Below are 27,802 nucleotides of genomic sequence, written 5' to 3' on the forward strand. Positions count from 1 at the left end.
TCTGTGCCCCGTGGCTTTGATGTGATTAGTAACTGAGCTGGAAATGAGTCGCGGCATACCAGTGTGCTGGTCATTAATCAGCACACTGAACACAGCAAGCCTTTGCTTAGCCACCATGGAAGCATATGCAGAGCAGGTAGTGACACATCTAGCAGCTTGTTAATCAAAGCTGTACAAACACATGTATTATTTATTTATTTTTTTTTGCATAAGTACATCCTGACTGGGCACAGTGTTGCCAACTCAATCGCAAAGTCACTTTGCCCCAGCCAAGAAAGATTCCCTTTTTTTTTTTTTTGAGCTCAGTATTGTTCATTCGATTTGACATCATCATTGCTCTCCTTTTTTTAAAAAAAACAAATAAATTAAAAAAAAAATTAATAAATGTTTTTTTTTTAAATATATATACATATATATACATATACACACATATATATATATATACATATATATATATATATGTATATATATATATATATATATATATATATATATTTTTTTTTTTATATGTGGGTGAGTATGTGTATGTGCGTGTGTGTGTGCGTGCGTGCGTGCGAGCGTGTGTGTATTCATCAGTTCACCTAAAGCCCATTAAAAAAAATCCCATACTAATAATATAATATAATAATAAATTGCCAAATGCAGAAACATCAATGTAAGTTATCACGATGTAGTGGCTCTCGCTAACAGACAGAATTAAGTAACCAGAATTAGGTTAAAAAATTCTATATACGTAGACCATGTTTCTATAAATTTTGATATTTGGTTTTTATTTGAGGCAGATATTTTTTCCATTAAAATGTGATTTATGAGGAGGTTAGACCATTGGTCGATATTCAGAGTTTGTTTATTTTTCCAGTTAACAAGAATTGTTTTTTTAGCGATAGTAAGGGCAACAAATGTAGATTGAAATTGTTTATGTGGTAAGTCAGTTGTTGTTAGGTCACCTAGCAAACACAAGTTTGGAGATAAAGGTATCCTACAGTCCAAAATAGCGGAAAGTTTTTCTAAGACTTTAGTCCAGAAATACATAACCGGAGTACATAACCATAAAGCATGAACATAAGTGTCTGTAGTGTTTTGTAAGCATTGGAGACAAATGTCGGAGTCTGAGAGTCCCATTTTCTTCATCATATATTGAAGAAAGATTCTCAGCACTGCAAGATTTTGCTTTTGACACTTTTCCTCCAAACAATCATTCACCAATTTTCTCTGTGGGGTGGCGGACGACAAGCGACACGCGCCAAATCAGGCCCGCCAGGCCTATAAAGCGCTGGTCATGCGTTTTACTTTGTGTTTGATGTAACAAAAAATATTTTCCCTTCTCATCATCCCGTAGTCAACATGTTAAAATCTAAGATGCACTAATGTGGAGCGTTGTTTTTCAAATCAAATGCCTTTTGTTCCACAAATTATTCATTTGCGTGCGCCTGAGTACAGAAATATCTACATCAAGACGCCGTGTCCTTCAGGTGAACTCTGTGATGACTGTGAGCAGATTCTGACTCCTAACGCAGTTTCATCCTTTTTGGAGGACGTCATCCTGTCACTTGATGTTGAAACGCGAGCGCTTCTCGGATCTTTTTCCTCTCTTATTGCCATTACGCAACACTTCTGTCACTCTCTCTATGAGCTCAGACAGAAATAGCAAGAGGAGGACATAGTTGGAGGCAAAACTTCAGCCCAATCGTAGTATTAAAAAGACATATGGCACAATTTCACCTTATAGTGCATTAGTAAGCTTGTGCATTTGACCACGCTTGTGATCAAAGTCAACAAAGGCTGTACTAGCAAATGTCTCAGAGATTATCCTGAGCAATGGTCCTGTGGTTGGTGTGTGTTATGAGTTTTTTTTTTTTTCTTCGGCAATCTGTTCTTAACAGTCAAAGCCGACGGCCGTAAATGTTTTTGAGAGGTTTTTCCCGATGGAAATGCATTCGTCAATGGGAGGAAAGAACTCTTAACTGGTCGAAAGGAAGGCTGCAGCAAGCGATTGTTTCGATAATTATAAAAAAATATATATTTTTTTTTTACTTGACTTGCGTAGTTGTTACTGAAGATTTTACTACTCATCTGCAGTGACAATACTATGCCATGCTATGGTATTTGTGGTACTGCAGTTTTGTGTATTATGGATGACTGGAAGTGGCTATATTTCTTTCTCGCATCAAACTCAGGGAAGGTGAAGGCGAGAGATGGAAGGAGGGAATGAAATGGAGAGAACTGAGGGAGGAAAATTGGGTTCTAGCCTTTGATTCCTTTGGCAGGCTCAAAAGCTGTGCCGTTTTCCAACCATGATCGCTTCACGAGGATTTAGTCACTTTTCTTTGGTGTTAGTTTTTTTTGGATTGGATCACAAAACTTTCAGGTGTGCTAACTGTGGATCTAGTCTAACAGAACAGATGTGAAACATAAAGAAGCCAATATAAAAGGTTAAACACACCACCATTGACAACAAAACCGGTATTAAGATTATATTATAGATTTATATTGGTGTATATGCGTTTTTGCTATTACGTGACAATAAACATTTTAGGTGGCCATTTGTTTTGTTGCAACAGTAATGTTGATTGAAGTTAAAGGTCAAAATGGTTAATGTGTTAGTTCGGTTATGCAAAACCGACAAATCCTTTGTTTGTTTGAAGCACCATTTGAGTCATGGTATGAAATGAAATAATTCACCCAGGAATCACATTGCCTCTATCCATGCACAACATCCCACTCCAGGAAGAAGGCTGCTAACTACTTTTTTTTCTTCTTAATCCTGTCTTAATCCTTTTTTTTTTAATTTAGCTTTATTCTGGCCTTTATTGTCATCTTTCCAGGGCTCAGTGTCATCTAAGAGTGGTAAACATGCATTTGAGCTAAAATGCTCATGCTAGAAAGAAAATGTCTGTTTTGAAAGAATACAGATAATTTCTGTAACTTTGTAGAGCTAACGGTAGTTGCTAACACAAAGGTCTAATGGTTACCATGGCGACAACCAAGTTAACTTTTGTCCTTATTACAAACCAGTGAAGCATCCAAATTATAAAAAAAAATATATTGACTTTGCATTACTCGATATAATTGCTTTAAACCTTTTGATGTATGTTCTTAATTGTATTCATTTAATGATTCGCAGCTTTTGATTGCGTGGCTTGTCGTTCCTTGGCGGCTCAGGTAGGATGTTTACATATCTAAAAATAAATATTTAGAATCATGAAAGAGGAAGTGGGCAGGTAGAAGATGAAGGGTAGTTGTGTAGTGATGTGGGAGGTGGATGGTAAGCATTCAGGCAGATGAAAGGAACGAGATGACAACAGGAAGAGATAAAAAAAAGGCCTGGAGGAGGACAATGATGGCTATCTGCTGTGGGGAGGACAAGAAGAGAAAAGGAATACTCTGTCGACCAGAGGCTGGGAAACCTCATGCGTTGAGATAAGTCGTGTTACATTGAGCTCTGCTCTGTACTTTAAGTGAACATTTATGCCAAGAGAAGAGCTCTTGGCATCAACTGCTAACCTTACTAAGCTGCACGTTGAGACCGCACAGAGTACACGCACCAGGACAATAATAAAAAAAAAAAAGGTGCATCCTCGTTTAAATCGCAAGGGTTAAAGAGAGGAGGAAAAAGTGGTGACCTATAGTCGAAACTTTACAGTATATAATACAACTCTTGTTCCAGATCTGCTCCCAGCTGAGCGAGCGGCTAGAGAAGCAGCAAGCAGCCAATCGGGGAGAACTGGAGAAGATCAGAGTGAGTTTCCCTTCACGCACGCACACGCAGATACACGCTTGAACGTGACCTCGCAAAAGAGTATGGACGCCGCATCGGGCCTTGTGGATGACCTCAGCCATGACGACAAAGTGGAGCAGTGCACACATTGTGTGTGTATATAGATCATATATGATAACTACTGCACGTAAACAACTGTTTTTTTTAATGGAGAATTTTTTGCCAAAAGTCTAATTTACATATTATTATTATGATGGTGTTTTTAAATAGATTTCTGTCTGAGAAATGTGCTTCCGAAAACATATTTGCTTAGCTGTGTTGACACTGCATTCTGTGTATTTTAGAATTATATTGTAAGTCTTAAGCAAAACCTTCCTGGTAGGTTGCCTCACTCTGTTTAAGGACCTTGCTCCAAATGTATTTTGATGTATTCAAAATACCTTAATAATAAAATAATAATAAAAAATTTAAATTAATATATAAATAAAATAATAAATTTTAAAAAAATATATAAAAATATTAACTCTTTGACTGCCAACCGTTTTCAGAAAAGGGATGCCGTGGGTGCCAGCCGATTTAAGCATTTTTGACTGATCTTTCAAGGTCCACAGAAAATTATGTGTTTGGACTATGGAAACACACATACTACCAAATGAAAGATTGGACTCTCATCTTTCATCAGAAAAAAAAGTTTGTTTCTACCTTATTCCGTTTTTCAGTAATCAACAATAGAAAATGGTTAGTTTCACCTCTGTTTAAAAAAAACGTCTTTTAACGTCTTTGGCACTTCTCCATAGGATTTTACTAAACGTTATTTAACGTTTTTGGCAGTCAAAGAGATAAAACACCTTAGCTCATTTGCTCTCCAAAACGTATAAATATGTTCTATTTTAAATGTTTTATATGTCCCAAAGACATATTTATGCATTTTTTATGTTTTTTTTTTTTAATGCTAGAGCATAAAGAAGCCTTTGATGCAGCCTCTCAACTGCAAAGAACAATTGAAGAAATGGTGGTTGTTACACAAACGACCAACAGGTGGCAGCACAGCAAAATATATCAACCAGGGCCATGTTGAAAAAAAAAACTAAATTACTCACAATTCTAAATAGATTTGAGAATAAGGATGAAATTTAGCTATATTCTAATGCTAATTGCTGCAAGACGGATACAAATGCCCTTTTTCCTTGATGAAAGTAGACTATAATCTTTCTTTTGGTAGGTTCCACGTTTTTATAGCAATGGAAACCAATCCAATAAAACAGCCGGGAGTGAAGGGGATTACTTTTGTGAAAACAGCTGGGAGTGAATGAGTTAATAATCCAGAAATACACACAGACTCAACACCTAAAAGCCTGGTCACACACTGCTGCGGGATGGCCTACTATTCCATTTTATTACTCTGAGTTATTTAACAACAACAAGACAATTTCCAGTTTATTTGCGTGTCACTCTCCAGTTCTCAATCCAAGTCGTTACATACTGAGCTAGTGCTGCTCCGACTGGTGCACGCTTGGCTCGTTTGTTGACGCTGTATTTGGAAGAAAATGACATTTTAGAGAAGGAGCTTTTCTTAAAGTTTTTTTTCTAAACCGTTGCACAAGGGCAAACACAAGTTATTACAACAAGGACACGCCGCCTGCTTCTTTGCATGCGTGTGCGTCCTACGGCAAATGCAGTAAACCCGTCAGCGATTATAAGCAACGGAGGAGAATAATGGCGCGTGCAGTGAATTATGCGTAATGGAAAGTTATATAGTGTTAATGAGAAATGGTTGAATCGCATTACGGCTCAGTGGATCATTAAGACGCCACTTAAAGTGACAGAGACGATTACAGGCGAGTTTCTTCGGGCGTTTGAAAAATGATGATGGATAATCGAGTTCCGTTTTTGAGGTTTGAAAAGAGCATTAATTTTGGATAATGTGCTCATTTGGTGGCATTCAGAAGCTCCCGCAGTAACTGAACAAAATGCCAAATTTACTCAGTATTTTTTATAAATGCCACACCTCAAATAAATGCCTTGTTCTTTAAGTTTTAATTCTCTATTAAATTATTTTGTTAATTTTTATATTTTTCTGAAAATTATTCGTTTTAGTTAAGTTTGTTCGTTTTAGTATCAGTTTTTTTTATACGGAGTATTTTTGAGTGCAAGATTTTAAAAAAAAGTTCACTAAGTATTGCGTAATAAAGTAAAGTTAACAAAAATTCTCAAACAATTGTTTGACATTCCTTCTTCTGTAAGGATATGGAATCGTACTGAATTAAATACACTTAAAATGAACCCCTAGTTAGCTTTATGAATGCAAGACGTAGATTCAGTTAAAAAAAACAAAAACATTATCATTTTATTTAATTTTATCAAATGGATTTTTCAAGTCGTTTTTTTTTTGTTTTATTTCTTTAATATTGGTTACACTGTAATGTATATTATTTTACCGCTCAGTATTAGTGATAGTCTCCCAACCCAACGGTTGTGGGTTCGATCCCCCTCCATTGTCACAATGTTGACGTGTCCTTGAGCAAGATACTGAACCCCCAGTTGCTCCTGATGCTGCGTCATCAGTAACAATGAAAACACGTGAAAGCTCATTTTCTCTGCATGTGAGTTAATGAGTGAGAGGAAATATGCTAGTTCTCCCGTGCAAAGGCAGAAGGACACATTGTTTGTTTGGTTACAATTTCTTCTTTTTTTTTTTTAAACATGAGGAAGAAGCGATTTCAAGTTCCTTCATTCACCCTGCAGCTTTTTGTCCACTGAAGTACTTTTGTCTTTATTACTGTCCTCTGTCCTCCCCAGGCCAAAGTGGAGGGCTGTGACAAATGCAGCAGCCTTTTCAACAAGGAAGGTCGCGTTCGGGCGCCCGCGGCGGCGCCACTACCCGGAGGCAGCGAGGAGACGGATGAGGAGAAGGAAGATTTGAAGAACCAGCTGAGGGAGATGGAGCTGGAACTGGCGCAGACCAAACTGCAGCTGGTTGAGGCCGAGTGCAAGATCCAGGTACGGAAACGCTTTTGGCTAATGCTAATGCTAAAAGCTAACGCATTTGTTTGCTTTTGTGTGACTTCCTGTTTCAACTTTCAAGATTTTATTTTTTTTTTATAAAAGGGTTGCTTTGTGTGCTTAACTGCCATTCCTTCGCCATCAGGACCTGGAGCACCATCTGGGTCTGGCCCTCAACGAGGTCCAGGCAGCCAAGAAGACCTGGTTCAACCGAACGCTTAGTTCCATCAAAACGGTCACCGGCTCCCAGGGCAAAGAGACCACCTAACCCCGCTCGGCTCTCATTTGCATCACCCGGAACCTCGAACGCTTTTCGCTTGCATCCCAGGGTAAGCGTCACTAGGGGGCGCTCTTGGCCACGTCCCCCTTTTTCCCTTCCCCGTTGAGGCCCAACATGACTACAGCCAAGTGCACTGACGTAAGGGCCAACCAAAACTTTGTTCACACTTACATACACTGTTTGGTTTGTGCATTTGTTACTGCTGATATGAACCAACAAAGAGGAAGGGAGGGCCTATCTGTAACCATGGTAACGTGACAGACGCACACTCCCTCCTTCCTCCCTCCCTTAAGAAGAAGAAACTACTGGCACAAACTAAAGGAGGATAAGTTTTCGGTACGAGACGTTTTCTTTTTGTAACATACAACTTCCTTTTTTCTATGTCTGTTCATGAATGTGCTCGTGTGCGCGCGTGTGCGAGAGTGCTTAAATAATGGACTGACTCAAGTGTGTTGTGTAGGAAACGCAGAGAGAAAAAAGCACTAATGCATGCATGGACGATAAGACACACTCATTGTTTAATGTTCTAACGTGTGCGTGCGTGCGAATGGCAGCACCGAAAAGCCGGCGACTTCCTATTGAGTATTTTTTTTAAAATATCAAACTACCATGAATAATCTTCCATTCATATGCCAACCTTGAAAGTCCTTCTGTGCGTGTGTATGTGTGAGAGCACTTCCTTCCTAGCACCACCTGCTCTCTGACCCTTCATCTTGGCAGATACTTTAAATATAATTTATGGCCTGGAAGTGCTTTTTTGTCATACAAATATTTAGTGTAATCATGACCACGGCATGTTTTGACATACGTACAAGATTTTTGCGTATAGCATAGGGCTCACTCACTTATTGTACAATTTAACATTAATTTTCCCACCAGGAAATAATCCGTTCCAGGTTCATTTTAACATTCTTCACAAACAAGCATTAAAAACGGAAAAAGTACGTTTTAGTTTTTATTGTTATAGCTCTTGCCATGTTATACTCAGCATGTGCCACTTTTTTTTTTTAACCACACAATTAAGTTCCTTTTTTGGTTCTGTGGTTGTCTTCCCATTTTTCTTAGCCATCATAGATGATCTCCTGTGGATTGTAACACTTTTATGACATTAGACTATTTTAGCCACATTGCTACCCACTAAGTGAGTTCCCTTCACAAAGGCTGGTCCCCACTTGTCATTTAAGGTCCCCACGCACCTTGAACACAAATGTCATTCAGAAAGTTGGGTCCCCAGAAATCATGAAAATCTGCGCATGGTCAACAAAGGGTGGTCCCCAAGTTGCATGAGAACCTGTATGTGTGTGTCGTCTTTACAAAAGGCTGGTCCCCATGCATTGTAAAAACAAGTTTAAATGTTACGTTTAATTAAGATGGTCCCCACAAGTGTCACTCAGAAAGTTGGGTCCCCGTAAGTCCCGAAAACCTGCACGTGGTCGCGACATCAACAAAAGGTGGTCCCCAAGTTGCATGAAAACCTGTATGTGTGTGTCGTCTCTACAAAAGGCTGGTCCCCACAATTGTCATTTATGGTCCCCACACATCGTGAAAACAAGTTTAAAAGATCCCCACAAGTGTCACTCAGAAAGTTGGGTCTCCGTTAGTCCTGAAAACCTGCACGTGGTCGCGACGTTAACAAAAGGTGGTCCCCAAGTTACATGAAAACCTGTATGTGTGTGTCGTCTCTACAAAAGGCTGGTCCCCATGCATTGTAAAAACAAGTTTAAATGTTACGTTTAATTAAGATGGTCCCCACAAATGTAACTCAGAAAGTTGGGTCCCCGTAAGTCCCGAAAACCTGCACGTGGTCGCGACGTTAACAAAAGGTGGTCCCCAAGTTGCATGAAAACCTGTATGTGTGTGTCGTCTCTACAAAAGGCTGGTCCCTACAATTGTCATTTATGGTCCCCACACATCGTGAAAACAAGTTTAAAAGATCCCCACAAGTGTCACTCAGAAAGTTGGGTCTCCGTTAGTCCCGAAAACCTGCACGTGGTCGCGACGTCAGCAAAGGGTGGTCCCCAAGTTGCATGAAAACATGTATGTGTGTGTTGACTTTACAAAAGACTGGTCCCTTTGCATAGTAAAAACAAGTTTAAATGTTACATTCTAAAAACAGTTGGGTCAAAAATGGACCGATCGTCTACTTGGGTCAATTTGACCCAACTTGTTGGGTTGTTTTTCACAAAATGACCCAATTTTTTGACCCAAGTAAAGGATCTGACCAATATTTATGAGTTATTTTACACTAAAAGAAAATACCCATTTTTTTTGACTCAAAGTTGGCTCAAAATGACCCAAGTAGAGGATCGGTCCATTTTTGACCCATAGTTGGGTTACTTTTGACCCAATTGTTTTTAGAGTGCATATTTACAAAAGATGGTCCCCACAAGAAAGTGGGGTCCCCATGATTCATGAAAACCTGCACTTGGTTGTGACTTCAACAAAGGGTAGTCCCCAAGTGGCATGAAAACAGGTTCATATGTAGACAGTGACCCCTTCCCTTTTGTGTCCTTTAGAAACGGTTGTCCCCAATTTAAGTCTTGAAAACCCGTTATGTGTGTGTGTGTGTGTTACTTTTCCAGACGCTGGTCCCCAGAAAGTTGCCCCTCTTCAATCAGATATGTGTCATATCTAAAAAGGGTGGTCATTAGGAAAATGGTTACACAATCAAAAACCTGTGTGAGAGTATGTTATCTTTACAAACAGGTGGTCTTTACAAGTGTCATTCTGTCAGGTAACAAGAAAATCTGTGTGTGTGTGTGTGTGTGAGAGAGGACAGGTCCAAAATAAATCAGTTGTGTCTGTTTCAATGTTGACTGCATCGCAAGTGTAAATTGCATTTGGCGTTGAAGGTTGAACAGAATGCGGAAGGTTTGCATTAAAAGACAAATGCGGCCGTTCCGCCGGCTGGCACTAGCTTGTGTATATTATAAATATATATAAATATAAATGACTACAACGTTTTTCTTTATGGTTTTCTACTTTGTAAGTCGACCTAACGTTGCTTACCTGCTGCAGATGAATTATCCACCTGTGTGTGTGTGTGTATGTGTTTTGACTTTGACTGCTGTTTCATTGAAATGATGACAATGCCAAAACGTAGCTTTTACCAGACAACAACAAACACTGATAACCATGTGTGGACATTGTAATAGTGTAGGACGCATTGTGATGACTTTACAGGCTTCAATATAAACATATGAACACGCCACTCCTGTCTTGGTTTCTGAGTTAGTGTGTGAATGAATCAATCAATGAGTTGATCTCCAGAAAAGATCACAAATAAGCAGTGTGCACTCTAAAAACAGTTGGGTCAAAAGTAACCCAATTATGGATCAAAAATGGACCGATCCACTTTATGGGTCAATTTGACAATTTTTTCTGGGTTGTTTTATACAAAATGACCCCATTTTTTGACCAAAGTAAAGGATCTGACCAATATTTATGAGTTGTTTTACACTAAAAGACCAATTTCGAGTTGGGTCAAATTGACCCAAGTGGAGGATCGGTCCATTTTTGACCCATAGTTGGGTTATTTTTGACCCAACTGTTTTTAGAGTGTATACTATTTATAAATGTTATTTTTGTTTAATACAATAATTACTGCAAGAATGCTAATATTTTCACCTTCTGTTCATGTTTCAAAAAAATATTTTGGATATATATATGTACGGACGCGTATTGCATTCACTTGGAAAAAAACCCCTGTTTTTCTGACTATTTTTTGGGGGGGAGCGTTGTTTTTTTGAGTATTTTTATTTTATTTTCTGAATATTTTTTTCTGTTCTACTGAATATTTTTTTTCTGTCAAAAATCATTCTGAAAAACAGGCTGAAAAAAATTCTTCAGAAAAGCAGGAGGTAAAAATACTTAAAAAAAAGAGGGGGGATTCATCAAAAAAACTGGGAAAAAGTTATTTAAAAAAACAGAAAAAATATATTTTGAAAAACAACACCAGCTCTGTTTTTCGGAATATTTTTTTTCTTTCTTTTTCTTCTTCCGAACTCCAAGTGACTTGTTGCAGACTCGCTAATAGCGGAAGCGGACGCTTTCCCGCATACCTCCATATGCAATAAGATGGTCATGTTTATTTACTGGCTCTTAATAAAGGAATTAATGTGTATACTGTATTGTGGTTTGTTCTCTAATCTCTGAGGGAAAACCCCTTTAAAAAAAATAGTTAGAAAAACAGGAAAATAATTAATTTTATAAAACAGGAAAAAATTACTCAGAAAAACAGAAAAAAAATATTAAGAAAAACTGAGGAATTTATATATACTTTTTTTTAAACAGAAAAAAAAATGCTCCCCCCAAAAATCAGTCAGAAAAATAGGACTTTTTTCCCCCAAGTGAATGCAATACGCTTCTGTACATATGTAAGGAATTAGAGATATTTAAAATCCCCTCAAAAATAAATCACAGGTAAAAAAGAAAAAGAAAAAAAAAGTGTAAAATAATGTTTGTGTCGTAATGTTGAGCACATCTACTAAACTAACTCCACTATCGTGTTTCAGCAGTCTATGAAATAAAAATAGTGAGCTGTGAGTTGATTACTGCCGCGTGTTTGCAAGCGAAACACGGTCAACGTTGTCCCCGGGCCAAGAATTGCCTTATTGCTCCACGGGGGATCAATGAGGATCGTGTGTCCTATAGCATAGCTTGTGGCTTTTCCACATTAGGCCGGACATAACTGACTGAGGAGGGAATGTGACAGCGGGGCATACGTCGGCGCATGTGTTAGCATTGCATGCTATGTAAGAGAAATTGTAAATACATTTAGGAGATGGGCAAAAAAAAAATAAAAATACTATGGTGTTTTTGGACTTTTAACACATTCTCCACAAGTATTTGGGAGATTTTATGTGTACAGAACATAACAAGCTGGAGTGAAATGTCGGGTTATTTATTCATAACAAACGGTAGCTTTGTGAATCCAATTAGTAGACAAGTAGTCGGATATAATGATTCAGCACTTTCTCTCTTTTATTATTCACTCCCACAAGCATAAATGAAGTGAAGAAGTGCAAAGCAGCACTGCTGTGAACGTTTTGCTACCAAACAGTGAACACAGCACATTCCAATCACCTCCATTTTGTTGTCATTCGGCCTCCTTGGCCACACTCCAATGAATCAAGTAGACTGTGAGGATTAAATATCACTTTGTAGTTTCATAGGCAGCATCAGAAAATTTGTCAAAAGATTGTTAAAAACAACCCCCCCCCCCCAAAAAAAAAAATATTTACAAGATCATAAGACACTACATTTGTCAAAACATCAGAAATAAAAATTGAAGGAAAAAAACGGTGATGCGCCAAAAACATTTCAAGTTGAAAATGTATATCAATGTACAGTATATATATGCACGTGTCCATATATAGACCGTATAAATATGTTGCTTTACTCTAGGAGTAAATACATTCTACTCTACAATCACGAGAACAACATTGTGTACATTCCCAAAGTAAATGTTCCATCCTTCAGCAGTTGAACCTTGACCAGCAGGTATGTATGCGACAACATGCTTCTTGTGTGGAAGTGTGCGGCTACATGAGTGTGTGTGCAGTGTGTAGTCCCCCCCCCCCCCCCCCCCCACACACACACTCACACACAAACACACACGGGAAAATGATATGATCCGCAGTTATTCTGGTCAACTGCGCAGGTGAAACGTGATGCCGGATCTATTTGTGATCTATTTTGCCCGCCTGCAGGAGTCGGAAAACGCCCGTGCACTACTTTTATGTCAGTGGCTGCCTTTGCACACATGAGAACACATCCGTATGTGTGTATGTTTTAGATATCTTCAGTCTATTTTTCTGAACAGGAAATCTAGAAGTGTCATATTTGTTGCATTGATTTAGCTCTTTTCTCATAAAATTGGCTGGTTAAATGTAGTTCTTCTTTTCAAAATTTATTTTGTAGTCATTTATTATGAAATAATTGGTTGACGGATTTATTAAAGTAAAAAAAAAAATACAATACAAATATAAATCAACAATATTACATTGTCCCTAACAATTATAGTAAATAATATAAATATAATATGAATAAAATAATTTTGAATAACATTTTTTTTTTGTACACATATTTAATAGAAATAATAGAATACAAATATGAGTTTAAAAAATTACATACACATCCAACATCTGTTATTTCATTTTATTAAATATTTTTTGTATTTTTCCCAAAATAAAATAAACACTATTTTTTGTAAATAACTGGTTTAATTTTAATACAATTTAAAAAGAAGAATTGACAATATTATTCAACTTGATTTTGTTTGTTGTTAAACCTCATCTACATCTAAAGTTAGCCTGTTTTGGAAAGTAAGCAGTTGTCAGGATGGGAACCTCACTTGCGTCCACCATTTTGTCACGTTACGATGTCATGCCATGTTTGGCAGTTACAAACGACACCAAATGAACACGTTTGCTAGAAGAATATGTGGTCACTTGGCACAAAACGGAACACTCATTTACCGGTGGACTTTCAGTGTTTATATATTTATGGTTTGTCATACAAACATTTATCACAATTATGACTTTAATCTTCCATTAGTTGAGGTTAGTAACAGACTCCATCCCAAGCTAACAAATTAGTTAATAGAATTCCCTCATGAGCTAAAGACATCAAACTTCTTCTGCAGCCCGATTTGGTAGCGGACATCAGGCCTGAAATAACAGCGCCCTCTGCTGGCTGCTGCCACACAATGCAAACCGTTAGGCGGCTTTTTCTTCTAGACATTCTGACGCTGCAGAGGGAAACTCTTCCAATCCCACACGATCGACAAAATTCTTACGTGTGTGACGCCTCGATGGGTTTGTTAAGAATCTTTGGCGTGTGGATGAAAACACATCCTGCATCTCTGCAATATTTACTTCCCAAGCTGGCAGGCGGATGAACACAACACGCACCAACTCATGAACATATTGCCAATAGCCAAGCCTGCAAAGGTTTTGATGCTTCAGGTGCCAGAATTTTTTTTTTGTAATGATTGCAAAGGAAAGCAAAGATCAACACCAAAATAATTTGTGTGGATGTTTTTGTTTTGTTTTTTTAATTGCTTTTTCCAACTCAAATGATCACACACAAAACGTGTGGTGTGTTTAACATACAATGGTTCCTTGACATATGACTTGACGTGTCCGCGCTTTAGCTGCTTATTCTGCGGTGTGTGCCGGTTGTGGTTTATTTCTTGCATTATCGCATCCTGTGTTGTTTCCGTGACAAAAAATATATTTTGATCAGAATTGTCAGCAACAAAAATGTGTCATTAAAAGAAAAAAAAAAAGATTTACTTTTAATTAATTTAATTTCATAATTAAAACATTAAATAAAAAAATATATAAATGAAAATAAAAACATCAAATAATATGCATGCATACATAAATAAATAAAAATAAAAAATGATAAAAAAAAATTACATATAAAAATAAATGCGAAAAAATACAAAAATAAATAGATATATAAAATTAAATGTCAATAAATAAAAACATTCTGCTCTCATATTTATTTCATGCTGCAAACATTGTCAGCATGAAATCCATCGTGACATGGTTTTCAAATGAGGGGGCGATCCTAAGTACGTTTTGGGTTGAACTATTCGCCTGTTGATTGATTGACATGTCAGTCTGTCAGACTCTGCCCGTTCCACAGCAAGGGAGAATTCACACACACACGAAAAAACAAAGGAACTTATGTGAAGTTGTCAAGCAACTCAAGTCACAAGTTGTGGTGACAGTGGACAAGATAGTCGTCAATTGCTGGAGCTCTCCACGCGAGCCGGCCTGATGTCCTTTTTCACTGACCTGCTTGGTGTGAATGAGAGAGCGCTCCATCGAAGTCAAACCCAAGACATGCTTAGGACCGCCTTCTCATTTGAATAACATTTCATGCTGACGTCTGCAGCATGAAATTAATACATATGAGAGCAGAGCATTTTTTTATTTATTGATATTTAAATATATGTAAATATTTATTTTAGTATTTTTTATTTTTTGAGTCTCGTTTTTTATTTATTCATTCATTAATGTATATTTTATTTTTTTTATTTCCATTTATATTATTTTTTATTTAATTTTTGAATTATATTTTTAGATCTGTTTTTAATCTTCGCTTTTATTTTCATTAAATTTTTTAATTTAGGCATTTTTTCCCCTCCATATTATGCACTTATCGTAATTAACCAAATATGAGTGAATTTGATCATGTCTGTTCCAATACTTTTGCTCACTTGAAAAGTGGCTGAGTTCGAATAAAAGCTGCTCTGTCCTGAGTTGTTTAACACATCTAGATGGAAATACCATGAAATAAAAGCTTCTTCTTTTTTAATCTATCTCATATTCACCTTTTGAAAACCAAAAATGGACCTTGCCGTCCCAATACTTATGGAGGGAAGTGTGTATGTGTGTGTGTGTGTCAGCAGGGTGACTGCTACCGTGTGACTCTGAAGTCTGGAGGGAAATGAAGAGGTTGCTCACTGTTGTGCCTCATTACTGTGGGCCATCTGGAAAGAGGGGGAGCACGCACGGAGCAGTGCTGAGACCAGGCAGGACGGGAAAGACTGAAATGGTAGAGAAGGTCAGGATCCACTCAATAAAATTCCCAACTGGCCTCAACTTCCAGCTTCTACATGCCGACGACAAAACCTGAACCTGCTGGAACGGTGCCACAAACAAACAAATATTTATTACTTTAATGGGAACGTTTGGACCTCTGCCAAGGCGTAAACATTTATCATCTGCTAAGTCAATGAATTGAATCTATGGGGTAGATGCCACGGACTTGGAAAAAAAAAAGTGAAATATTCTGAATTATGTGAAAATGAGCTTTTTTTTTGTGGCATCAATAAACTTAGCATAGGCAAAGGCCTATAAATCGTTTTGAAATTGTTAAATTTTAGTAGGGCTAGGTTGAATGTTCAGCACAATTTAGTTGGTGTCCTTTTAAATTCTTAAATTTAAAATATAGTACACAAGGCAACCAACAACCCTTGAAAATACAACCTCCCCACAATTAACTCATTCACTGCCATTGACGGCTATAGACGTCAAAAATTCATTTGAACTATTTGTTTAACTTTTTTTTTGCACTTTTGTTAACAAGAGTATTAAAAACTAGGGAAAAATGTTGTAGATTTAGAACAGATATAAAATTTGTGATTATTTGTGCGTTAACTAGTGAAGTCATGCAATTAATTACAATTAAAAATTGACGCCCCTAATTTTAAATCTTTTCCTCTTTTTTTTTTTTATCGCGTCAAACGATATTTTTTCTTTATTGTAATTATTTTTATTTATTTTTTCTTCTTTTTTTATTGTAATTAATCGCATGGCTTCAATAGTTAAGTCATGATTAATTACAAATTTCATATCTGCTCAAAATGTACAATCATTTTTTTCTAGTTTTTTATATCCTTGTTAACAAAAGTGGGAAACATTTTTTAAACAAATAGAAATAGTTCAAATGAATTGTGGACGTCTATAGCCGTCAATGGCAGTGAATGAGTCGAATGTGCAATTGCAGTTAAACTAGACGGTGCAAAAATAAAAAAACAGGCAATTAAACAGACTGTAATCTTCCAAAAGTGTCAAAGTACAACCACTGAACATGAACCATTTCAACAGCGACACGTTTTCAAATTAAGACGCCATTTTCCACCCGCATGACGCAACATCAACTCCCAATCGGTTACTTTGAAACCGTAAATTCCCCTCCGCGCTGACTGGACGCGTCTCACCGATGCGCGCACACTCCAACACACACACATGTACACGCAGCGCACACACAAAGAGCATTCCCTGCCAGCAGTGAGGCTTTAAAACATGTGCTTTCTCACACAAAAGTGTGTGTTTATGTGCGTGCGTGATGAGCTGATAAGAAGCGAGCACCTCTTGGCGTAGGCTCAGAACGACATCAAGGAAGGAAGGGAGCTTCGTTATTATTCTTAGAGCGGCGATTATTAGGAAGAATAGCAAAGATAATATTGGTTGTCCTACAATTAGCTCGTGTATAGAAAACTGGAAGAAAGCTATAGTGTGTTATTATTACAGGTACATTTTGCTGTATCGTCCTAAAATAATTTATAACAATTAGTTATCCTTTAAAATGTATTTACATACGTACATGTTCGTATTATAGTCAACACGCGTTGTTTATATATATGTATATTTAGGTATGTATATGTGGTACGCACACACTCACACACACACACACACACACACACACACATAATTTGGATACAATCAAGACGAGCTATTGCAACGCCGCGTTAAAGTTGCCGGACATTCTTCTTGAAGAGGAGTTCATGTGTATTGCTATTGCTATAAAGGCCAGCCCCGTTCACACTTTTCCCCCACAAGTAATGAGTATTGCTTTTTGGGTAATGCGGCCCCGCCCCCACCCCCCTCCCACTATGATGTGTCGGCTTTGTAGAGAAGAAGAAGAGTCGTCGTCGTCGTCACATTCTGCTGCCTTTTAGAAATCGCAGTGTAGCAGCAAGATAAGAAAGGAAAAAAAAAAAAAAGAAGAGGAGAGGAACGTGTGACGAGGCGGGGGGTCCGGAAACCTCATCCCTAGAAGTCGGAGAAGAGATCCTGGGGGCCCAGGTGGATGATGAAGGGCGCGAGGGTCCGCGGCTGGTAGAAGGGATTGTCTATGAAAAGACCACCTGGAGTGAGACACACAAAGACACAATCGTGACACGTCGTGCGTGCAGATTTCAATTTGAACCGCGAGGAAAGTTACGGTGGCATTTGCAGCCGTGCCACTTCAACGACCGGAAACATTTCTTGGAATGGTTCCACCAAACCAAAGAGGTTCACGCTGGGTGGCATTTAGTACATTTAAATGACGTTGGCATATGAAGGGAAGATGTATAAGAGCTGGGATAGTCTGACATTTGGAAAAATAGGAGTCATCGTTAAAAATACTTTAAATCAAGTATGACAATTAGGTTACAGTCTTTATCCATCCATCCTTTTTCTTTCACGCTTGGTAGGGATGTTTAACTCATTCGCTGCCAATGACGGCCATAGACGTCAAAGATCGGATTTTAACTGGGCTGGCAGTGATGAGTTAATAAAAAAAAATTCCAAACTGATACGAGTACAACTCACAAGTACTCAACTCTTGAGTAGTCAACGATACAGTACTTTTGATACCCCCCCCCCCCCCTCCAAAAACAAAAAGAAAGACCTATAGAGTAAAATCCCAACACAGCATTTTTCCTTAAAATTGCAAGAAATGAATGACAATTTTCTATTCCTTAACTTAAAAGTTCCTGATCGTAAAACGGCCACAAGTGTGCGGTCACATTCGCACCTATGGACAGTTCAGTCTTCAGTGAAGCTAACTTGCCATGAAGGAATGCCTAAGATGAGATTTGAACCTCAGACTTGCTAACTACTAGTACACCTTTGCTGCCCGGCAGCAAATAATTAATTCTATATTTTGAATTGCATCTTGTATGGAGTGCGCTACTTGATAGTGTTGTTCGATGATGTTGTTGGTTTGCTAAAATGAAGTCCTTAAATGGCATTAATTTGAAAAACATTCAATATGGCGTCTACAGGTATACAATAAATAAATAAAAAATACATAAATGTATTTATGGGGATTGTTGACAATAAAGAAAATGGCCTGAAAAAAAAAGTACTGTTCCTGTTACCAACGTCCAACATAAAACACTAATGCCACCTAGTGGCAGATAATTACTATAACATAAATCTGACTCAATGTTTCACACTACTTTTCACTGTTTAGTATATTTTCTCAACTTTTTTTCAACTTCAAATAACTATGAATTACTTATTATAAAATTACTGTATCAATTAACTAAAACATGCAACCACATTTGGATTTGGTAACTATATTTATCCACTTATGTTAATTAACAAACATGAAAAACAAAAATATTTCATTGTACATTTCGAATTTATATAACGTGCGATTAAATATACTGTTTCTGTCACCCACGTGCAACATGAAACCCTAATGCCACAAAGTGGCAGAAAATTATCAGAACACAAATCTGACTCAATGTTTCACAATACGTTTCACTGTTAAGTATATTTTTTCAATTTCAAATAACTATGAATTACTTATTATAAAATTACTGTATCAATTAACTAAAACATGCAACCACATTTGGATTTGGTAACTATATTTATCTAATTTAGTTAATTAACAAATATAAAAAACAAAAATATTTCATTGTACATTTAGAACTGATATCTTCTTCATTTCCTTTCGGCTTTTCGTGCGATTAAATATACTGTTTCTGTCACCAACGTGCAACATGAATCCCTAATGCCACCAAGCGGCAGAAAATTACCACAACACAAATCTGATCACTCAATGTTTCACTTTACGTTTCACTGTTTAGTATATTTTCTAAAATTTTTCAAATAGCTATGAATTACTTATAAAACATACAACCACATTTTGATTTGGCAACTCTATTTGTCCACTCATGTTAATAAACAAATATGAAAAACTAGATGTCAATAGTGGAAAAAAATGAACAGATCAAAATATTCTGTACGGCAAGTGATTTGGCATTGTTGTTCTTCCACTGAATGCATCTCAAATAATACCTGAGCCCCTGTTGCTGCAAAATAAATAAATAAATGAGAACACCCGCCAGTCTGCGATGTGCTGTGGGGACACCTGGCAAGTATTAATCGACGGGAGGCAACGGGATCGTGCAGCTGAATGCAGAAGGCGGGATCTGACTAAAAGCTTTACAAATGCTCTTCTTGCTTTCCGCTCCCCAAAAGGGATGACATGGGATTAACGTCAATGATTGAAATTCCGTGTGCATATACGAGGCAGGGGTATCAAGGATTAGGAATTAATTGCTGCTCATTAAGTGCAACTTCTATTAGAGCTGTTTGGCAAAAGCGGAAATTTAGGTTTTACTGAAAGATGTACAAAAAAAAAAAAAAATCAATTACACCAGTCAGAATTCTACTTTTATAGGAAATAAACTTTATTCAACAACCTGATTGAATTATTTCTATACATCCCTTCACACAAGTTATGAGTTTGATATTTTACAAAGAATGTGTGCGACGTATTGCAAAAGAGCCCCCTTTCGAGCAAAGAACAAAGTAACAACAGATATAACTTAGGATGAGATCAAGTAAAAATTCACAGTAGAAATCCTTCAAGTTTTCGACTTCAAAATCTCAACCTGCTAGGGATGCACGATAATATCGCTTTTTTTGTTTTGGCAAACTCAAAATGAGTTACTGGTTGTTTTTGAAGCAGAGATATCAGTAAAATTCAGCTTCACACAATGTTACACAATGTTTCCATGTATTTGTTCTTATTGTAGGATTTGAAAGTATTTTTGTATTCAAGTTAGTTTTGCAAACAATTATCGGCTTGCTTACTTATCGGTTATCGGCACGTTCTAAATGATTGGTTTGTTGGTATTGGTTGAAAATAGCATTATCGTGCATCCCTAAAACCTGCAGTATGTTTTAGGGGAATAAAAAAAAGAAAGAAAAAGCATTTCAGAATAATGCAAACTTAAGTCTGTAATCCTCTCCCAATCACTGAGAGACAAAAAAGTGTCCCTTGTGGAAAAAGGGTTTTGTCGGTCTAAAAGAAGTGGTAGTGGGGGACGGGGTAGGTGGGGACTTTCATGACGGGCAACAGAAGCATTCTCTTGGGCAAACCTAGAGGGAGACATAAGAAAAGCAGTTTTGAGGCGAAAAAAAAAAAAAAGAGTCAATTGTAAACTACGAGGCGATGTCCCGCACACCCGTCAGATGTTTGATGAGTAGGCGTGGCCAGCAGCAGAAGTTAGTTGTTACACAACTTAAAGCAGCGGAAGGAGCTTGTGCACGATTAGAAAGCAGGACGCAGGATTAACTCATTCCCTGCCAGCCCAGTTAAAATCGATCTTTGACGTCTATGGTCGTCATTGGCAGTGAATGAGTTGAAGTTATGAATTGTAAAGATAAAACTTTTTTTTGTCCACGTCAATTGTATAGAGGAAGACTGATGATGCGCGCGAGGCAGCGGAAATACAATCCTCATTTTCACCTCCGCCAACTCTTCTCAAACAGCATGTCGTGAATTGACCTCCTTCCAATGCGTGCGAGCGATCGGCGTCGTTTAGCTCGGGCCGAAGGTCTGACGATCATCCAGCAGGGCACGCGTCGTTAGCTCAAAACCGCCAAAGTGCGCGTGGATGACGTACACGAGTTTGAAGGAAATGATAACCGATCGCCAATTAGTCTAATTGAATGCTGTAGGAATATTTTATACAGTAGGCTCATTTCTGTATGCGAGTCCAACGAAGCATGCTTAGCAATGGGGGGGCCGTGGAAATAATTAGCATCTCTAACATGACAGCCTGTGTAATGCAATGGCTAACTCACACTTGACTAATTTAAACAGGAAAAAAAAAAGATGACAGCAGTCCAGACCCAAAATAGCTGCATCCGTTTGGTGTTTACGTCCACTTCTACTCGGTTACAAGCCAAAGGCATAACATTGCATGTAAGTGTATCATACCGTTCAGTTTTAAACAAATACGTACACTTAAGTAAATACACAGGGGTAGTTGAGTAAATATTACACATCTTGCACTTGATGACGTAATGCAAACTTGTTTATCATGTGCTGAGGGTGACATTTTTCGGGATTCCCACGGGTAGAATAAAAAATTCACAGGAGCAGACGGGAGCGGGATTATCCAGTAGAGAGAAGAGAAGAAAAAAAACTCAGACAGATTTTCTTTCCATAAGCGTACACACACAAGGGGTGTCCAAATTAGTGCGCTGATTTTGAGTTAATTTAACACCACCAATCTTTTTAACGAGCGATTAATGACCGGAAAACCTGTACTGGGGCTTTCGGTCATTCCCGTCGCAACGCAGCAGACACGTCGACATCAAAATTTTGCAGTTATAAATAGAATAATAATGCATATATTTGTGGAGACTGTGAAGTTGTATTTTACAATTTTAAAAATGTCCAAAAGTTACTCCATGTTAAAGAATAGATAGCACTTAATATGAAAAGAAAAACGTACTGAGCTGTCACCAACATCTTACAGATGCAATTATGCCATCTAGTGGCAGAAAAATGACTTCAACACAAATCAATATCACACTCGTTTTTACAATACATCTTTTTAATTTTAACTCCACTGCATGAATTATTTATAATTATTATGAAATTACTGTATCAATGATTAAAAGATGCAGCCATATTTCTCTGAGTTTAACATTTTTGTTCTACTTATCTTAACAATAGTATGAAAACTAACAATATTTTATTGTACATTTAGAATGGATCTCAAATTGGTGATTAATCGCAAATTAACTATTGAAGTCAAGCGATTAAATTTTTTGATCGCTTGACACCCCTAAGTACACACACTAACGTTAGCCAAAACAATACAAGAGTGCTTCCGGTTGCACTGAATTTCTTGAAATAGCAATAGCGGAACAGGACAGGACACGAGTTGTTTTCATTGGGAGTGGACAGCACAGGACTTTCTTTTTTTTTTCTTTTTTACTTAAGTCTGGGACTGGACAGGATTTTTCCTAAGAAAATGAGTGAAAATCCATTCCCGTCTCACCCTCTAGTTTGTAACCTCAACACGTTTAATGTTCGGTCATAAACAGACTAGTTACTTTACTTTCTTTTTTTTAAACTGGAAATGTGATTTTGATTAAACTTCCTTGTGGCGCCCCACAGGGGTCTGTACTGGAGCCAATGTTATTTAACATCTATATTAATGACATCTGTAATGTCTCCAAATCTTTGCAATGCAAATCCTTGTAACAGATGACGCAAAAATTCTAATGAATTAAAACAATGGTTTGATGGAAAAATGTTATCACTCAACTTAAATCAAACTAAAATCATAATATATTCGTATTGATATTACCATATTTGAACGACTCTTCAGAGAGCTGGTGAAATACATGCACGGGTTCTTTACAACCGTTGTGCATTCTCCAAAAACGAGCCATTAGATTAATACACAACGGAACTTTTCACAAACACACCAATTCATAATTCACACAGTTCTAAACTATTAAATTCATTGATTTAATTAAATTCAAAACTGCCCAAAGAATCTACAAAGCTAGAAATAATCAAATGTACTGTACAGGCAATGTTTATTGAAAGTTATTAACTACATTAAGGTCCACGCAACGAAAACATCTACGGAGTTCAATCGTGGAATAAGTTAAGTGCAGAAAGAGTTTCAAAACAAAAATAAACATATTTTCATAAAGTACAGAAATCTAAAAAGGCCCTAGTTATGTGGTCGCATGTACATTGTACTGTATCTGGACACATAGAAATATGATGTTGTTTTTGAAACAATATATATGTTGTTTGGAAAGCAATATATTGTTGTTATATAATATGAAATATGTCATAGCTGTTTATAATTATTTGCAATATTTATCTATACTTAGAATATTTAGATTTACATATTTTAGAAGTATATATATATATATTAGGAATACTGGCATTTTAATAAATAATATATGTAGGATCTTATGTTCGGTAGGAGTCTTTATTTCCCCCTTTTGAACATGTGAAATTGTCTACTTGGCCTTTGTCATATTTTAAACTTTGTTTTTCATTTTCTTGATTATTATTGTTTTTGATTTGTTTACATGTTTGAAATAAAGACAATCAATTAACCAACTTTGGAGAACATCAATCAAATGATCTGTAATCCAAAACATCCAAACAAGAAATCCTGATGATGATGATGTTATCAAGCATTATCTCTAAACTCAACAGTGCCTCTGGTGGTTGAAGCCAAGTCGTGCGGTAATCAGCAATTCCGCGCAGTCGACCGAGTTCTTCATTTAATCGATTGCTGCGACCATTCCTGCTCGCTATACCTTTTCTTAATAATAATAATAAAAAAATACAAGATGCTGCAGCACTCTCATTTCCCTTTGGGATTAATACCATCTCATTTGATCTTATCTTGGGACCGGAAAGTCAGACAGCAGCGCTTGGCTGAATATCAAGTGGCGAGCGGACACTTAGCCAAAGAGCACATTTCTTTGAAGATCACACACCAAACACACGCGCACACACACACACACACACACACACACACACACACACACACACACACACACACACACACACACACACACACAGAAAGCCTACAGCCCCGATCAGCATTTAATCAATTGGTCAAAAGTTGAAAAACTTGAAGGAAAGAATGAGATGTTAGAATCAAAGCCAGAAGAGAACGGCTGAGCCATTAGGATGATTGCAGTTGCTGTTGAGTGAGAACAGCATGGAGGCAACAGACAGGAAGTGGGCGCGAGAATGGCAGGAAACAACAAGTGGCACGTACCGTAAGCAGGAGCAGCTGCGGCGGCGGCGGCGGGGCTGTAGGCGTACGGCGTTCCGAAGCCTGCGGACGAGGCGATGAAAGCGTCAGATGACAAAGCCATCGCACCTGACACAGAGTGAGTAAGAACGAGCAACGAACCTGGCGTCACGTATCCTGGCGCGGCGGCGCTGACGAAGGCTCCCCGCGCGAGGGTGGCTCGTCCTCTTCCTCGGGCTACCTGAGCTGCCACTGCCGAGGCTGCCGCCGCCGCCGCCAAAGCTCCTTTAGTCTGGATGTGAGCACACAATGGAGATTTCATGGAGAATTAGCTTTCACCTACACAAAGAGCGGCTAATTAGAGAGCACCAGCAGCAGAAAGCGCTACAACTTCTAATCTCGGTGCTACCGTAAATCTCGTATTAAGGGTACGCTTCACACTGAGCTAAGTGCATTGACTATGTTGTGATTCTCAACTTGCATTCTGCATGCATTTATATACTGATGATCAATTTTGCAGTTTCTCTTAATGGGACCGTAAATGATTACATAATCACAATAAATCATGTATGTTTTTTTATGCCATCAACGTATAATGAGAGCCAGACCAATTAAATCAGGGGTGCCAAATATATGGCCCGTGGGCCAGAACCGGCCCGTGAAGACAACACAAACTGCAGATGTTCACAAAAATTGTTTGTGCCAATTTTGCCAACTGGAGGGCTCATTCTGAATTTTGGCTGTCACTCTGTATAAAAATAATCATAAATTGTTATGTTATAAATTGAATATTGTTATAATATTTTGACCTCTCTTTCTTTAAAATAAATAAATAAATAATAATAGTAATTATCATTATTATTAATATTATTATATTATATTATGTCCCATGATTTTTTACAATTAATAATAATAATTATTATTATTATGATTATTATTGTTATTACTATTATTAATCTCATTATTCTTATTAATTGTACAAAAGAAAGGTCAAAATATTTCCTGTTTTATAATAATAATAATATTTATGGATATTACTATTATTATTATATTATTATTTTCCAGAAATATTTTGACCTCCCTCTCTTTTTTTATTGATAATAATAATGATAATTATGATTATTATCATTATTAATTGTAATAAAGAAAGACGTCAAAATATTTCCTGTTTCTTCTTCATAATAATAAAAATTATAAAAAAAAATGTTTTATTATTATTAATAACAATAATAATAATTGTTATTAATTGTAATAAAGAAAGACGTCAAAATATTTCCTGTTTCTTTATAATAATTATTATAATTATTATTATTGTTAATTGTAATTTTTTAAAATCTTTTTTAATATTATTATTATTAATAATAATTATCATGATTAATTGTAATAAAGAAAGATGTCAAAATATTTCCTGTTTCTGTATAATAATAATAATAATTATTATTATTATTACATTATAAAAATAATGATTACATTATAGCTTTTTAGGCTATGATCCGGCCCACTTGAGATAAAATTTGGGTGAAAGTGGCCACTAATTTAAAATGAGTTTGACGGACACCCCTGAATTAAATGTTCTTCTACTAGATGGCAGAATTAAAATAAAACCCATTTCCATCCCAATTTTAAGATTTAATGGCATTATCAAGCACTAATAGGCAAAAAAATTGTTATTCTAGTAGAACATGCTTGAACTTTTCACGAAGCAATTTGGCCCTTGATTAGATGATGTCGTGTTGTGCATTCCCGACCTGAGGCAGCAGCTTCTTTTTCTTGTTTGCAGCAGCATTGGGCCCAGAGAAGAGTTTTTCCAGCGCAGCCAAAGCAGCACTGGCCTTTGCTACCTTTTTGTTGGGGCCCGCCCCACGAAACTTCTGTCCGTCCACCTCCACCTGGCGTACGCGGAATATATAATGAGTAGTTTCAGTGTCAAAATAATTCATCGTGCGACTGTACTGTCCTGAAATCATGTGTTTAGCAGCAATCAGCAACTCAAAGAAGGTCTGGCAGAACAGGCTCACTTGCTTAGCGATGCCCTGCTGTCAGAACAGGCTTGCTAATCAATCAGCAGAGCAACGGAGCGGTGAGCCATGTCAGAAAACAGCACGCCTCACCGACGGCCGGCTCACTCCATGAACAAACTTGACTGATTGACCGCATTGGAGAACAGTTGGTTTCTCCGCGCGCGTGTGAGTGTGTGTGTGCGTGTGCGTGTGCGTGTGTAGCATAGCACTTCATTAGCCGATTCAGCCCGAGTACAAGTGAGCCTTTGACGTTCATCTTTGTGTTTGACTTCTTTCCCCATCTGAGGCCCTTTGTTTTATAAAGTCCTCCAGTGGCCATACGATATGCTTGATTTACTAACGACAAAAACGGATGTAGACTTGATTGCTCATAAAAACAGATGTGGAAGCTAATCTACTAAAGGGTTGCACCCAGGATTGTGTTTGCAAAACGTACAAAATTGCTGTGCCGTTCATTTTGGCCATTCTTGGTGGAGTATATACAAATGATAATCAAGGTGTAATGTGATTGATCAAACCTGCGATGAATTGCAAATAGCTGATATTTGTAATCGATATTCATTTGCAGTAAAAAGTAGGGCTGGGTATCGATTCCAATTTCCTCAATCGATTCGATTTCGATTCACAAGAATTTAATTTGATTTGATTTGACTCGACTCACTTCAATTCAATCCATATTGATTCATTATGGAACATCAATTCTTCTTAAAAATCAAGGACATGATAAAAACTCTACAAACATTAAATTTCAAATTAAATTTTGCGGAGGCAGTAATTGTTTAAATGATTTAGTTTATTAATGGAAGTAACGCGTAATAATCACGTTACACAAACATTGACATCAGCAAAGATGGAGGTGATTTTTTTCCCATAATTCTAATTAAATAATTGTAAATATAAATTAAAAAGATTCTGAATTGTTTGAATTGAATACTTTTAAATTCACGTGACCATTAAATTTCTAGAAAAAAGTTGTTTTTTTTTTAAAAGAAGCTATTTTATTTTGAATATATGGGTAAAATAGATATTCTATAATATAATAATATATATATAATAGATTCATGGTTTTATGAATCAATATCAGGCTCAAAAAGGAAATTCAATTCTATATTGATTTAGAGTTTTTTTAAACCCAGCCCCAGTAAAAAGAAAAATAACCATGTCATAATTTTAAATAATACAACGCCAACATTTAATTTATGTGTCTTTAAGCATGTTTATTAAACAGCTTTTCAGATTTTCAATGTGTTAAAGACTATTTTTCTTTTTAGGCAATTGACATCCCTGTTTTTAAAATTCTAACAAAAAGACAGGGAGCTCCTAGGCAGTTTAACTAAAACTTCAACGAATAAATAGCTCCCTAAAATTTTCTAAAGTAATCGTTGTCCAACATTTCAGTATAACTGAATTGTTAATGTTTTACTTAGCTTTGTTTTAAGTTT

At 37.0% G+C, this 27,802-nt stretch overlaps 2 protein-coding genes across 7 annotated transcripts in view; one reads left to right on the forward strand and one right to left on the reverse strand.

Moving 5' to 3' along the window:
• The window catches only part of rabgap1 (RAB GTPase activating protein 1), a 67,402-nt gene extending 57,190 nt beyond the window's left edge, over positions 1-10,212 (forward strand). For both annotated transcript variants that reach the window (XM_077542744.1, XM_077542745.1), the window contains 3 exons: positions 3,668-3,739; positions 6,518-6,718; positions 6,867-10,212. In XM_077542744.1, the coding sequence (XP_077398870.1) occupies positions 3,668-3,739; positions 6,518-6,718; positions 6,867-6,989 (396 nt within the window). In that variant the 3' untranslated portion in view covers positions 6,990-10,212. The remainder of the gene's footprint in view (positions 1-3,667; positions 3,740-6,517; positions 6,719-6,866) is intronic.
• A 1,748-nt stretch (positions 10,213-11,960) lies between these two features.
• The window catches only part of strbp (spermatid perinuclear RNA binding protein), a 96,305-nt gene continuing 80,463 nt past the window's right edge, over positions 11,961-27,802 (reverse strand). For 4 of the 5 annotated variants that reach the window (XM_077542748.1, XM_077542750.1, XM_077542747.1 and 1 more), the window contains 4 exons: positions 26,088-26,228; positions 24,502-24,631; positions 24,364-24,423; positions 11,961-17,670 (listed from right to left, as the gene is read on the reverse strand). In XM_077542748.1, coding sequence (XP_077398874.1) covers positions 17,576-17,670; positions 24,364-24,423; positions 24,502-24,631; positions 26,088-26,228 — 426 coding nt within the window. In that variant the 3' untranslated portion in view covers positions 11,961-17,575. Of the gene's footprint in view, positions 17,671-19,968; positions 20,687-24,363; positions 24,424-24,501; positions 24,632-26,087; positions 26,229-27,802 lie in introns of those variants that run through there. The other variant, XM_077542751.1, reaches the window with a different exon arrangement.

This window comes from Vanacampus margaritifer, chromosome 14 (genome assembly GCF_051991255.1).
Source record: "Vanacampus margaritifer isolate UIUO_Vmar chromosome 14, RoL_Vmar_1.0, whole genome shotgun sequence".
Taxonomy (NCBI): domain Eukaryota; kingdom Metazoa; phylum Chordata; class Actinopteri; order Syngnathiformes; family Syngnathidae; genus Vanacampus; species Vanacampus margaritifer.